The 15,650-nt window shown below is 38.4% G+C and overlaps 1 protein-coding gene across 8 annotated transcripts in view; it reads right to left on the bottom strand.

Annotated features, from left to right (window-relative positions):
- The window catches only part of MAPK10 (mitogen-activated protein kinase 10), a 147,075-nt gene that overhangs the window by 71,173 nt on the left and 60,252 nt on the right, over window positions 1–15,650 (bottom strand). For 6 of the 8 annotated variants that reach the window (XM_039710611.1, XM_039710616.1, XM_039710610.1 and 3 more), the window contains one exon: window positions 9,280–9,351. In XM_039710611.1, the coding sequence (XP_039566545.1) occupies window positions 9,280–9,345 (66 nt within the window). In that variant the 5' untranslated portion in view covers window positions 9,346–9,351. Of the gene's footprint in view, window positions 1–9,252; window positions 9,352–15,650 lie in introns of all 8 variants that reach the window. The other 2 variants (XM_039710615.1, XM_039710614.1) reach the window with 1 other exon arrangement.

Here is a 15,650-nt window from a genome sequence, read left to right on the forward strand (position 1 = left end):
GCTGATGTTTGTGACACAGTTACTGCCAGCTACTGGTCTCTGCTTGCCATCACTCCTGCCTCATGACTACTGGATTATGTGCTCCTGCTGACTCTGCCCTCGTTTGTTTTGCAATTAATTTAAAATAAGATGACTTTCATCAGTGTGGAAGTGGGAGAAGAGACACATGAATCAGGCTCTTCATTATGGATCAGACAAGAAAATGTATTCCCATGAGTGCTAAAACTTTCCCTGAGCAGGTGATAAATGCCTTGAGAACCTTTCCACAGGGGTTGCAAAAGAAACAGAGCAGTTAATGAGACAAGCTGTGACCCAACATGGCTCAGTATCATGGAGATAAACTCAGAAGCTCCAGAGGTCTTCAAGAGTTCTGGGTTCCTAAGGATAGGAGGGAGACTTGCTCTCATGACCTAAAAAATGCAGCAAACACCAATTTTCATGGCACAAAACCAAGCACTGTAGCTAGGACTGCACAGCAGTGCTCCTCCCCAAAACTGTAAAATTAAAAACCAATAATTTTTACAAGACTTAAAAATCCCTCCCTCAAATTTGTAAAATTACCATGCAGCAAGTTACATTATAACCTCTTTATGACTACTGCTGAGCTCAGCTCCCTACGGAGCAAATTTATAGTAATTTGAGATAAAAATCAGAATTAAGTGCTTGTAATTAGGGATTCTATAGTACATGATTCTGAGCACAGGATGAAAAAGCTCAACATATTACCACAGATCTGCCCTAAAACAGTTGACAGTTCAGTTATGGAAGTTAAGACATGTCCAAATGCCTTCCATAAAGCAAAACCAAAAAATAGCTATGCCTCCGTCTATGCTTTTTTTTTTCAGTGCTCCCAAATACAGCTTATACATTTTCTTATCTGCTCTATTATAAATTTCTTTCCCCCAGAAAATTTGAATAATCAAAAGCATTATGTGTTTATGGACTACTAAGTTGAAATTTGATGGACCTGGGAAACAAGTAAAGTTGCCTTTGATTACATTACTCATTCAATTAAAAAGGACATCATTCCAGTGTTCCAAAAATCTGGCCATTAAACACAGATTGCTGACCTTGCAAAGATCTTGGATTTTAAGGGTTGCTTTGGAAAAATTATTATTATTTTTCTTTCCATTATCTGACTGGAAGGTCCTTTGGGATTGGACAGCATCATCCTAACACCTCATTTAGAGACTTCAAAACATTTTAATAAATACAGCTCTTCATTCAAACACAAAGTCTCATCTCAGAAAACCAAGTGGTAACTTTACATTAACTTGTTCATCAAACATTGTGAGGGGGAGAGCAGGAGAGGCCTGCTCAAGCAAAGAAAGGGAGACATTTATAGACACTGACGCAGTGCTAAATTGAAGCTTCCAGAGAGTGAGATGATTGCAGAAGAGGTTTGAATTTTTCCCATTGGAAGACAAACAGGCTGAATCTGATTCACACTGTGTAGCCTTAGTCTTAAAACTTCTTCCATTCTGTGAAGAGAGATGCATAAATTGGCTATTCAGCTCAGGTATTCATACCAGACCTGAAATTGGGAGGTTTTTTGAGTTTTTTTAATAACATGCTCCCGATTGACAGGAATTTCACAGCTCCCTCTGGCTAGACAAGCACATTTGGAGCGTGTTTTTCCTGATGTCATTATCAGAACAATGCAGGACATATTCAGCCATTAACACCCATTACTCTGAAACCAATGTTTATGTATAAAGTGTCAGCATAAAAATTGCATTCCTGAGTGAGCCTGACTCATATCCAGCTCCTCTGGAAGTACAGACAGAGTGAATTTTTTAAACAAATTGGATGACTGTGTTAAGGCTTGGATGAGCCAGGCCTGCCACAACTTGTTTGTGTCCTCACTCCCAAGCTACCTGACAGCTCCTTGTGTGGCATGGAGCTACATGGGAGCACATATTTTATCACTCTATGTCTAGAATAAAAATGACTTGCTTTTAAGTTAGCCTGACCGTGTGAACTACTAGCCTCGGGAAACTCAAGTTGCGCACAGCAGGGTTGCTGAACTGCTGCTGGTTCTTTTAAATCCAGAAATGTCTTAAAAATCAATTAAAACAGCTGAGAAGAACCACTCTGCAGTACCTCAGTTATATGGGTAATTAACATATCCAATTGCTTCAGTCAACAGCAATTAAAGTTGTGGACCCAGAAGACCACAACTGATAAGAAAATGCAAATGTCCTGATGAGCAGCTCTCCTCTGCACAGCACATACCACTCCTATGACACTCTGCTCCTAAGAGTGTGTTAGAGGGAAAGCTAAAGACTGTTTTATTTTTCATGGAATAATTTTTTCTTTTTAGATTAGTATACTTTTCCCTACTTAAAAATTTGTGTCCCATAAGGTCTTTGATAGAAAGCAAACACCAAGCATTACTTGTAAAATTCAAGGCAGGCTGATTTAGTTTGAAGTTTACTTGAAGCAGAATGCCCCCTCTGAGCGACAAAAATATCAGGTTTGTGGACAGGCCAAGGTCTAAGTTGCCTCCTTGCTCTAAACCCTAAAAAACTAAAAAAACTGTTAAAAAACTACAAAAAAGCCCCCTACTCTATATTTTCCAATTTTTACCAAAGCCTAAACAAGGAAAACAAAAGCATAGTAAGGTTATTAATGCCCAATGCACTGCTTGCTTTCATAACAACAGGAGATTAATGACAGAACTATCCTTGTCATGATGCTGACTTAAACCAAATCCCCAAGTCAATGAATTAACAGCATTATTGGATTAATCACATTTGATCAGATCCCCAAGCCAAGCTGACACATAATCAAGAACCGTCTCTGGTTGATTCAACAGCCTCTTCCTATCGAGGACAAGGAAATGGCAGTTTTGTTTCACTCCAAAATTAGGATAAAAAATCTATTCCCTTTAGCAAGGAAATTCATACTCTTTACAGAGCATGTCAACGTTAGTTTCAAACCCTGATTAAAAAGTTCTTCTCCCAGTCTTCAAATTCACATATCTCATCTTAAAGAAGCCTACACACTACATTTTGCTCTTCTGTTACGTTCTCAATGCTCATTTAAACCCCTTCCAGAAACCTTGGAGTTGTTACAGATATTGATATTCCTCCAGATGCCCTTCTGTACACCACTGAGATATTTCAGATTCAGGTTTCACTGCACAATGCTTACAAGTCCTGTACAGGCAGATTAAGTTAAAGCTTTGATTATGTGGCATCAGAAAGGAACCCAGGGCTAGGAATTTCCAGTATACACCCTTCTGCAGATGCACCTAACCATAAACTCCTTTCAAATGTGATTAAGGCTAACATCATAAGAAACCAGAAATTAGAATTTCATTAAGAAATAGATGGGGGAAGGAAGTTTATAAATACACATTGCAATCAGGATATAACAGTAAAAATATATAGGTCTCATATAGTAAAGTGAATTCCAATGAGTTAATACATTTTCAGGTGAGCTTCAAATTAACTTGGGCAAACTACAATGCTGAGACCCCAGAACAACAGTAAACATTGAAGCTGTGAAACTTCAACAAAACACATTTAAGTTTCTCAGACCTCTGTGTAAGATGAAGGATTATTCCTCAGAGACAAAGTATGCATGGAAATGCCATTTGTTCTCAGTTTCCACAAACATTTGGACAATGAAATTACATTACTTCAACACTGAAAGGAACTTAGCTTTCATTTTATACGTACAAAAATGCATGAACCATTACTTTCTCCTTTCAGTATCTAATTGAAAACTTCTAATGCACACACACACATTCCCCAATGCCATTCTCTTTCCTCCATACTGAGAAATTTAGAGTAAGAGAAGTGAAAGTTTCTCAGCCCTGAAAAACTAACTATCCTTGTTAGTTCACTTGAGCACGTAGCTATATTTGCAATGATGTTTGCTTCGTAACCTGACAAGTGAGAAAGAGAAAAGAAAATAAACTGTCAAGACTCAAGCATCTGAGATGAAGGAAAAAGATGTTCTCACCATTGCTAATTGCTTAGAGAGCCTGTATTTTGCTTTCAAAGGACAAGTATTTAAAAATTCAGTGGAAGTAAAATAATTTACTGCCTCACACAGAGCTACAAACTATATTATTTTCCTTTCTTTCAGAGTACAGAGAGCAAGAGAGTTAAAAAGCCCAACAGAAATAAAATGATGTTATTTTCTATATTGAAAGGTGAATTGCTTCCTGATATCCCATTTTATTTTTCTATTTCTATCCTACAAAATAACTCTACTTATCATATTTTACTGACAGACCTTTGTTTCTGAACACCATTCCTTCTATTATTGACGAGCCTAAAATACAGCAATGTCTTGCAGCTCAACATCTCATACATTTCAGCTTTTATAAATACAAATCACACTAGCAGCAATTTAAGGCAAATTGCTCTCCCCTGCACCTCCAAGACAGCGAGCACTGTCACAGATTCTGCTGGCAGCATCAGCAGAGGGGAAACTTTACCTCAGTGTTCTTATCCTTCCCTCTCTGCCCACAGAAATCCTGGCAGGAACACCTGTTCGAGGGTGCCGTGATGCAAGGCTACTGAAATAATTTAAAGCCCTCCATGTGTGTGTAAATGCAGGTGAGTGAAAGAATCATGTGGAAGACTGAGAGGCTGGCTCCCAGTTTGCAGAGATTGCCAGGATGACGCAGAGAGGATGCTCTGAGCCAGACACCATGATGGGTCCCAGCAGCCCCCACATCTGCACCCAGCCTCAGACAGAGCCTGGACCTCAGCACATCTCGGAGTGGATGCCTTTGGATCCCTCCGGATACAAAAGGATATCTTAAAGCTACAATTTAACCTTGAAAGTCAAATGCTGAGGCTGTACAGACCGACATTCACAAGTCTGGTAAAACCCTCAGGCTTCTGGCTAGTTCTGCAAACGTGCACAGAGGCAAGCCCTGCTCACCTAGGTGCATCTGCTCAGCCAGCAGCACTATGAATTTAATGGCTGTCCTCCCACTTGCACAGCTCTAATTCTCACAGAAGCTTCAAGTGCCAGAATTCTGGCATGATCATGAATTTGCTGAGCCCTCTGCTTTGAATTTCATGGTCACAGGTTTTGCTGTGTAAATTTGAATGGCCACAAAAGCTATCACCTGGGAAATACAGATCTTTCTTTGCAAAGAAAGATCTACTATATTGTTTTATATTGTGTATTCTGTATGTGACATATTTATGGCAGAAATTTTATCTATTTTTGTCTCTCCATAAAGCCAGACTTCTCACTTCTTCTGGCTCTCCCTGAGCTCAAAAGTTCATAAACAGTGATCCAATCTTCTACACAGAGTTTCATCTTGTGTGTGTGTGGCTGGATGTAATATTACAGATCTTGGTCTTACCAGCCACGTCATACCACAGTTCTCCATTCTTCCACCTCATTGTCCTCCTGCGAGGCTTGTATTAATCACCCTGTCTTCCTGATTTTAGTGTGGGACTTAAAAGCTAATTTCTGGCCTTCTTTTAATCTCTCTCCAGGTCACCCTGTCTTCCTGATTTTAGTGTGTTTTTAGTGGGACTTAAAAGCTAATTTCTGGCCTTCTTTTAATCTCTCTCCAGCTGCCTTGCCCGCCAGACTGGAGCTTTCTGCACTTAGCCTTTCAAGTAGACAACAGACAACCTCTGCAAACAACTCAGCCTTGATTGATCAGTGATTGATCTTTTTACATTTGCTTTATTCACTCTATTTCAACGCACCATATGAAACCTTTTATTAAATGTTATACAATGTTTCTAAGTGCTGGTTGGGTGTGGTTTTTTTCTGTTATGTTGGGTGTTTTTAACAGTGCTTTTATTTATTTGCTTAAACACTGTTTAAACCTCTTCTGAGATACTGAAAACCTATCAGCTTACCTAGCTCTTACCTAGTTCTGATTACACACAAAGCAGCAAGTCTGCCTTCTTCTTTTCCATTGTATCTACTCAAAACACAAAGCAAAGCACTATTTACTTATTCTTCTCTTGTCCTCCATGTGTTCACTGAGCTCTTGGTACTTTTTATTCCTTCCTTACAGGCACCAAATTTTCATAGCTCGTTTGTAACTCTGGTGTCATGTATTGCTCAGAAGTCACTGTGTTCCAGAAGTGTGGCCTTCATTGCAGGCCAGATTCCTACAGATGAGTAGTCTGTGAGTATCTGCACAAGAAAACACTACTTCAAATGACTCCTCATCCCCCTGCTGCCTGAAGAGCTCAATGCTGACACACAGGTGACATCCAGCCCTGGTCATCACACCAAAGGAGGTTGAAAGGACTGATCAAGAAACACTGAAAGGAAATGTTCCTTGAGACTGAGGATTCTGTATGGAGGGGAACTAAATCAGTGATGCAAATGCAAAATGTAGCCAAAGATACAGGAGAGAAAGTGTATTTCTCAATAGAACTATATAATTACAGTATATGATGTGAAGACAACAGCTAATGAAAGGATTCTCTCTGTTACAAATAAAGACAGTATGGAGCTAAGTAATCACACCTTTAGCTAGAAATAGACAGCTCTTGACCCCATGAAGTATCATTTTATTCATAAAAATCTAATATATGAATTATTGATAACTTTTGAATACCAGCTAATCTCCCCTTGAATAGAAGGCATAATCACAGGACACACGACATTTAGAACTGTATTCTAAATAAAGGTACTCTATATACCTACAGCTTAGGGACCAGGCAAATTCTGACAGGCTACACATGTCTTCATATTGATTAAAAATATACTGAAAGATTAAATGGACAAAAATATGGATGAAGAAGTCAGTATTCTTTTGGAATTATTAGATATTGTTAGATATTAGTATTAAAATGTAATGTCCTATTCTACTCATTATACACTACTCTGCATTACTTTGTGCTACAATAACAATGTGTAGGGTCCTACAGATAAAAGCTTGTTGGTGATACCAGCCTTACAGAAGTCTAATGAAATTCTACAGGCCTTCGTGTCCTACTTTTGTATTATGATAGAAAAGCAGATGTCCTCTTCCTCAGCCTTAAAAAAGGTGTCTGTTTCAGAACATGAATTGGCTACCCATGTCCAGTAATTCCAGACCTGGGTGTTTTCACACTGCAAACAGGGTGAAGGGGTGAGGAGGTACATATTTACCCTACTTATGCTACTAAGTGCTTCTCAGGAAGAGCCATTCTTTCTTCTCCTTAAGCTGGAAATCTTTAAAATTCTATTCCTGCTGAATTAGCATTTCATTGTACAAAACTAGCATGCTCAGTGACATAAGCTCTATGTCAAAAATAAGAGCCTGTAATTATGTATATGTCACTTTCCTTCAGAGCACATAAAGTTATGCCTTTTAGGCCACAAATATATATCAGGAAAAAAAATAAACCCCCCAGTACTAAAAATAATCAGGGTTCTCTTAAATTTTGGAGCTTTAAGAAAGGCACTTCAGCACAAACACTTTGGAGAAAGTCTGCAGTGAGGCATAAATTTCAAATGGAAGCAGGAATAAGAATGGAATAAACAATTTTACCACCTGGACACTATTCCTCGTCTCCAAATAAAGATCTGGATGCTTGGACCAAGGACAGAGATATATGCCCCATCCCACTCTAAACAATACAAATGAACAGCATCCAAGACAGGTCTTAATGCAACCAGACACTTAATTTAGAGACTGTTCTTGCACATAGTTACAGCTGTTATTTGGATCAGGGCCTATCTTTATGGGGAGAATAAATTAACATGAAGCTTAAAGCAGTTTTTATCCTCAAGAGAATCGATCTGAAGGTCTGAAGACCTTGAAAAGGTGTCTGTGTGGCAAGTGCTTGAAGGATGGAATTCTGTTCCCTACAATGCCAGGATAGTATCTCTTTGTATGTATTTAGTGGATGATGCCATTATGGGTACCAGCTGCAGCCATCAAATAGGAATGAATCTCACTCAGTGATAAAAATGCATCCAAAATGGTCTAAGTAAAAAAGGAGAGGAGGGCTATGCAAAAAACCTCTATTCTGCACAGGGAAACTATTTTTTTATCAATAACACTTTTCTCATACAATCTAAGAAAAAAAAATTTGCAATTTCTGCAATTTTTTTGAAGCAAACTCTGTCAAAACATTACAAAAATACTACATCTGACAAAGTTGTCAGTGGAAGAATTAAGCCAGTTAAACACACGCACATGAAGAACAGGCAATAAAATAGAAAAGACTAGAAAAGACAGTTAAGCACATTATCAAACTGAATAGCCAAGACCCATCCCAGAGCTGATGATTCCTAAGTCCAGATTCAACCTTCTCAGCAGAATTAATATTTAATGTCCCTGAGTTAAAAAATATAAAGCAAACTTTCTAACACCTGTCACTGTCTCATGTTAAATGCTTGCACACAAGCAATAGCCAATTCCTTTTTTACAATTGTGCTTTTAATTGGACTCCACTTGTAATATAGAAGAACAAAAATAGTGTTTATCACAAATTAATTTCTAAGACTGCATCATTGTTTTCAGCCTCAAAAAGTGAAAAATGTCCCTAATACCTCTCCAATTAGTTAGATTACTGATGATCCATCTCACAAAAAACCCCTTAAAACTAAGAAGAGATGGAATTCAAGAACAAACACTGTTCAGAAGTGAGCAGAAAAAGTCATCTTTCATTCACAAGGGAAAATTATACACACAGATTTGGACTAAATATGTTAACTAAATTAACCAAGAAAACCAGAAGCTGGATAAATCAAAAAGCTTTTTCTTTGCATCAAAGATTTAGTTTCAGCTTTGTGGGCTCCCATACATTGTGACCAAACCATTTCAAGGGTGATGTAGAAATACAGAATTGGCTTTAGTGCACCCTCATGGCTGCAAGACCTCAATAGCACACGGTGTTCAGTGGGAGACAAGGCAAAGGCCACCGTTTTAATTACATTTCCTTCACTTCCAGTATATGTAAACAGAAAATTAGTCACAACAATGTAAAAGGCTCTCTCTGAGAAGAACAGAGACTAAGATAAAATAGTTTTAATTTGCAGTTTTTCTGTTTGAATACTGTGCCATTATTTTTCACTTAAAAAACTCAGAATATTAACTAAGAGTTTATCAAAACAAAATAAAAATCATTAAGACCAAATTACAAAATAAACTTGAGGGCAAATAGCAAAGTAAATTTTTTGTGATACATTTCTCTTTCTTTTGTATTTATTCTCATTTTTATAACCAGTTACTTGCAGTAAGCTGCTGAAACTCACTTCTATTTTTCTCTAATTATAGCATGTATTTCAAAAATGAAGTACAAGTATATACTGTACCTTGTTTTACCTGTAAGGAACACACACCTGACAAAAGGCAATCTTCACATCCAGAGTAGGTTCACCACAATAATACAAGAAATGGCGGCTCATAAATACCTGCAATTAAAGAGAAGTAGACATAGAATTCTTGTCTGGCTGCTGATGTGCAAGTATATTGCAGCTCTAGCTTCACTTGGATTATAAAACCAACCTGATTTGTTACCCAGCTTGTCAAAACCAGAAATGGTGTAACACTGAGCTGTAAAAAAGCTTTAAATTCTGTCCAATGTCTGTCAAGGTTATGGCCCCAAATATGACTTGGTTACATCTGGAAAGCTTTACAGTAACTGGTGCCATTAATTCAAAGTTTATCATGTCACTTGCATATTCCTACACCACAAACAACAAAATCAGGTCATTCATGTTCTAAAGAATGTGGGAATAGAAGACATTATTATGGGGAGGAAAAAAAATGTCCTAAGTATTAGAAAAGTTATAGAAATAGAAAGACTAGCTAGTGTCTTACATCACTGTGTAAATTCATTACTTCATGAGCATCCCACATAGCTCTGGTTCTGGTCTTAACATTTTACCACTAGAAAAGCTACAGAAAAGGGCAGTAAGAAGGGTCCACAGCACAAAGAGATTCCTTACACAAAACAATTGCACGGACTGGAGATTTTTTTTTTTTTGGCTAGAAAAGGACTGTCTGAGCAGAAATATGCTGGAGATACATAAAATGAGTGGCATATTGAAAAATGAAAAGGAAAACACCCTTCCATTTTTTTTCAAATTAAAAAAGGCATCAAGTTATGTTATCAGCATTAGAATCAACAACAGGAAATGATTCTTCATACACTGTTTCATCACAGTGAAACTCTCAGTCTCATGTTGCTGTGGAAGCCAGAAGTCAGCATAAGCACTAATATGATTAGGCAAATTCACATAAGAAGAAATCTGCTGAAGGCTCCTAACCTTGAAAATATCACCCCTGACTCAAGACACCCCTGAGTCACAGTCTGCCACTCCATGCTCAGCCTATTTCTGGGTTTCCCAGTCAGCTGATACTGGCCCAGGGAGCCACAGGCTGGACTAGACAGGCCTCCCTGTGCACCCATTACAGCTGTTTTAATTTAGTTCCACAGCACCACATCCAGCTCTGCCTAACCTGTCCTGTCCTTGCTGCATTCTAGCATGGCACATCAGTGACAAACACCCACAGCAATGTTGTCAGGCTGGGATAGGCAGCTACGTCACCAGACTTGGGAGCACATAGATTCTTCTGCATGACTCCAAAAAACCACAACAAACCCAGCCAAACACACAAAGCAACAACAAAAACCTGCTAACAGTACAATGAAAAAAACTGGCAACTTTTAGCTACAATTAGATAGATTATATAGAACTTAATGTTTTTCTGTTAAATATAAGCTCATTGTAAGGACTTAAAAATTAAAACAAAACAACCATCCAACCATCACTCCATAAAGACAAAGTTATGATTCTGAAACACTATGTAGCTACTTATGGCACTTGTCTTCAGTAGGAACAACTAATTTCAAGTGTAAATGGCACTAAATACGACAAGATTTAATTTAGAAAAATTTCAACTCACACCAACTGATCAGGAGTAAAGAAACTACAAGAAACTATTCACCAATATTGCCAACTTCAATGCACCATGTGCTCCCACGTGTTTAATTTTTAATGAATGAATATGTGAATTATCCTGTTATGAAAGCAAGTTTATGACCTTTTCTGCATCATGTTACAGTGTCTGAGATTGCTGTCTCACTGCCCACTGAGTCATCACCAGTCTCATATTCCACAGAGGGTTTATAATAGTTTATATTAAAACAAAAAAAGAAGAAAGGAAGCTTTTTTCAAAAAGAAAAAAAAAAGAAGGAAAAAAGCTTTTAACATTAGTCATATTGCCAATGATTTATGGAAAGCCAGCAGGTAATTACACTGTCATGCTGCAGATATACTCACTGGCTGTATGCATTATGTTGCTATAATAATCAATGAGTGAAATGTCAATAGCTATGACATACCATGTACAAGACAGAGCTTAATGGTGGAAAGTGAGGAAAGGAAGGCAAGAAAATTGGCGAAATTTGGTTTCTCCCTGAATTTGCTGTGAGGGTCTATTGAGAAGACATAATTTGTGTTATGCATGCATTACTAGTCCTACCCTGCTCCTCAGCTGTCCACTGAGAATTACTGTGACTGTTAATAATCACCCTGGGCAGAACAATAGACTGGTGAATTTTATGAACTGGAATAATTTTAGAATTTATGATGTTGTCCTTGTGGGCAGTTAATGCTTATAAAATAATAGAAGTAGGATATGTTTTAATGGCCTAGATCAATACTCATATTCCTCTGTACCTGAGATACAACAAATGAATCACTATGGACCTGAGTTCTTTCAGCTGTACAACGGGAACAAATGCCACCTTTTCATGACACAGAATGGTGTACCCAGGACAAAGCAGACTTGAGCTCATGTTTTAAAATGTTTATTAAATTCATACAAGGTTCTCTTCAGTGCCCTGTAAGTAATCACACGTGTATGTGACTTTTAATTCCTTCAGACAGAAAACAGATTCACACTCAGCTGCACAGATCTCCTTGATCACGTCTCCTCTGGTGCAAGCTGACACCACATCACTGGAGATGTTTAAGAAGTGTCAGAATAAAGAACTGGCCTGATGCTGAGATAATTGTGTTACAACATAAAGCAGTTATAAAACAAGAAGCTACTGAGACAAACAGCATCACTCACCAGAGACTGGAGCTTTACATGAGAGCATAAGCATCCAGTATTTCTTTGCCCCACCTCTGACATTTTAACTTAACAAAACTGAGTGAAATCACCCAAGGGGCAAAGAACTGGGGGAACAGAACATTGCTGATAGAATAAAATACTCTGGGAAGCCAGAGACTGCTGTAGCATTACAGAGAGAAAACCTGTCTGTGAAACAGCAAAGCCACAACTGGATCCCAAATCTTCGTTATGATCAAGGCATCTGTATGCCAGAACCCACAAAAGCATGCAAGACTCAGCTGCAAACATATGACATACTTTCAGGCAAAAAAAACCGAGGAGGCACTAAAATCAGGAAGAGGAAACCAGCCATGAAGGCAAGATAAAGAAAATCCTGAAAATCCTCTGAGCTGTACAGTGGCACAGCCCCCAAGGGAGCTCAGATCCACTGAGGCTTGGCCTCTACCTAGCCTGCTGCTTTGCCATCCTCGTCTTCACTCCATTCTTCCTTCCTTATGGAAAGGTGTTCTTCAAAACAGAATGTGGACTAAAGACACGCCCAAATTTCAGGCATGAACTTCTCTTTACCTCCAGTGCTCCTACAAAATCTTCCTTTTCTGTATAAGGACTTTTTACTTTTAATAATGGTTATCTGTCTCTCCAGGGGTCAGGAGGATTATCTAATTATTATTCAAACAGCTCTTTGAAGACTGAAAGGATTAAATCAATACTATTAGTATAATTACTGAGAGCAGAGAAAAAACCATGAGAGCAGTTAAAACAGACCAGAAAACCAACAGTAGCTGCAGCTCTCAAATACAGCCTCCTGCAGTAAACCTTTCTGCTCATCCTTGAATTCCTTCCTCACCTCCAGTGCTGTATGATATCGCTACCCAGGGAATGTCTGGGCCCAGTCAGATTAAATCTTTTGGATTTAATCCTAGGACTGTTGTTTTCTACCCATGCTGCCTTATCCTTCACATAAGTGGCTCCTGGATCATGGACAGGGAGACTGTGTTTGCCTTAAGCCTAGGAGATGCAAACCTCCAGCCCGAGGGGTCTGGGCTATTGCTGTGCTGGCCCAAGGAGAGCCTAAGCACTTGCACCCACCATGCTGAGCTCCTCTATCTGGAAAAGCATCGCAGTCACTTTATTCTGAGAAAATACCTTCATGATGGTTTATCACCCCTGCATCCCCTAATCAAACCCTCATGCCCAATGGACAGTGCCTCGGCCTGACACAGCATATTTAAAGCCTTTTGTGAAAGTTTAGAAGGCCAAGGTTGAGCCTCAGTAAAGTCCCATGTAACTTTTTATTCAGAGACATAAAGGAGCCAGCTGCCCTGCTGCAATACTGCTTCCTTCATCCCAGCCCAGGCAGGCAAGGATGCTCATCTCACCCCACAGCACAACCATCTGTGTCAAACACACTGACCCGGGATTCAAACAAGGCTCTTCATGAGGAAAAACTGTAGCAGCTGCTTGACCTGTACTTAAACCAGTGCTGCTGCACTTGAAATGAATATCCCAAACTGGCCCTGTTGCTGTTCTCATCACCTCCCATGCTCCTGAGACTATACTTGGAGAGGTGTTTACATGCCTACAACAAAACAAAATGGAAACAAATGCTTAAATTCCCAATTTAAAAAGTAGCCCCTCATGGAATTAAAAAAAAATAAAAATTAGAAATGCAAGTCCCAGTTGAAACAGGAATCAAATGGCAGCTGGAGATAAAGCAGAAAGAACTACTTGTACGTAAAACTTCACTAGATTTAAACATAGCATATTGTGGCTGCAAACTGGAAGGCTGTAAAAGAATCACAGGACATCCACCAATATCTATGCCAAGTCCTATCAATTGTGATAATTTCAATAATATGGGGAAGCAATATGTATTCATATCAAGAAATCAAATCCAGCATTTCTGTTTATTTGATATTACCACACAAATACATGGCATGTGCACAATGGGCACAGTGAATGTGCTCCCTACCTTCACCAACTTGCAGTTCTCTACTTGCTCTATAAAAGGAGAATTAAAGTATTCATTACTACCTCATTTAGTTTTATTCATGAACATAAAGATTCAGGGCATGAAAAAAATTAATGAAATAGCACCATCACTTGAAGTTATTTAAAAAACCCATCCTGTCCTAATTCAATGAGAAGGGGCAATTGATCAATTCAGTTGTCACTTAAAAACCTTCTTTAAAAACACTAATGTTCAAAGATTAACTTTCATGAATTATTAATGCTTCCTGTTTTGAAAATGTGCTTGAACAATTTCATGCATTTCCAGTACTGGAATTCCTCTCTCCTTCATCTGAAAATACATACTCTCACCACAGTATAAGTTCTCTGAAGCTTTCAGTAATGTTCTAACTCCTGTAAATATATTTTTCCTTTACTGAAATGTGGCTATTCTGCTCTGTGTAAACAAGAGCATAGGAAATAATGAAGACCTGAACAAATTCACACAGCATGACAAAGTGTGCCAGCAGAGAATGGCAATGTTTGATCCCCAGACTCCTGCAGAATTTGAAATGTGGGCTGTGACATCTTTAACATGCTGGAACAAGAAAGAAGTCGTGCAATTCACCCGCATTTTTAATATAATTGCTGCCAATTATAATAGGGATATACATGTTCAAATGTCTATCAAGTTGGTCTTCATTTCAGAGACCAAATCTTTAGGCTTATCAGCTTTTTTTATATAACTTTGTTCTTTCAGATCTAATGTACAGTATTGCAACAGGAAACCCACTGCTTACCAAGAAGTTTAAAGACACCTCAGAGGATAAATATGAACTGACATTTGCAAGTGGATTAATAGCAGTCAAGGAGAGTGTTCCTACTGCAAAAGAATGCTGTTCTGTTGTGCATACTCTCCCACTTGAATTATTCTTGGAATAAACAGGGAAAGCACTGGTGTGAACAATGTAATTATTAAGGTTATATCCCAGCAGAAACAGATCATCTTCCACTGAGAAGTGATGGCATGTTAAAATTCACAAGAATCATGCAAGTAGCTCTAAAACAGCTGCTGGAAAAGGGAGTGAAAAGGAAAGAAACAATTTTGGAATAGCACTGAAAAGGAAATATATAGGAAACAAAAAAGAACAAACAAACTGAAAAGACAAGGGATTGAAAGCAGATATTCCTAATGAGCACAGCTCACATGCAGAAGACAGGAACAAATGAGCTCTAAATCTGGTCTTGCTACCAGCTTCTTGTTTTTTCTCCAACCAGTTATTATGAGGCAGAATTCCTCACCTGACTATGCTTGGTCTAAATGCCCAAGTTACCACATCCACAGGTAATTCTTACTGTTATGAACAGGTATCATGAGGAAAAGAGCCTACTCCTGCAAGATGCTGCAGCAGATTAATTAGTCAAAGTTTATGATCATCTTGTCATAATCTCTCATACCATCTTATTTGCAGCTGAATATCTTTACTCCCTGAATAAATCCTAGCCACTTCCTAGAGTCATAAAATTAAACTTTGATGTTGGAAGCAGCTCTGAATTTCCATAGGATGAACCTGGACTGGCAAGTGTATGAGACTGTGGCTACTACTGTTAAAAAATGGGGAAAAGCTAATTGAAAAGAGTAAAACACTGCCTGCCTTTATCACAATAGTGAAAG

The sequence above is a fragment of the Passer montanus genome, unplaced genomic scaffold (genome assembly GCF_014805655.1).
Source record: "Passer montanus isolate IOZ18808 unplaced genomic scaffold, ASM1480565v1 scaffold23, whole genome shotgun sequence".
Lineage (NCBI taxonomy): Eukaryota > Metazoa > Chordata > Aves > Passeriformes > Passeridae > Passer > Passer montanus.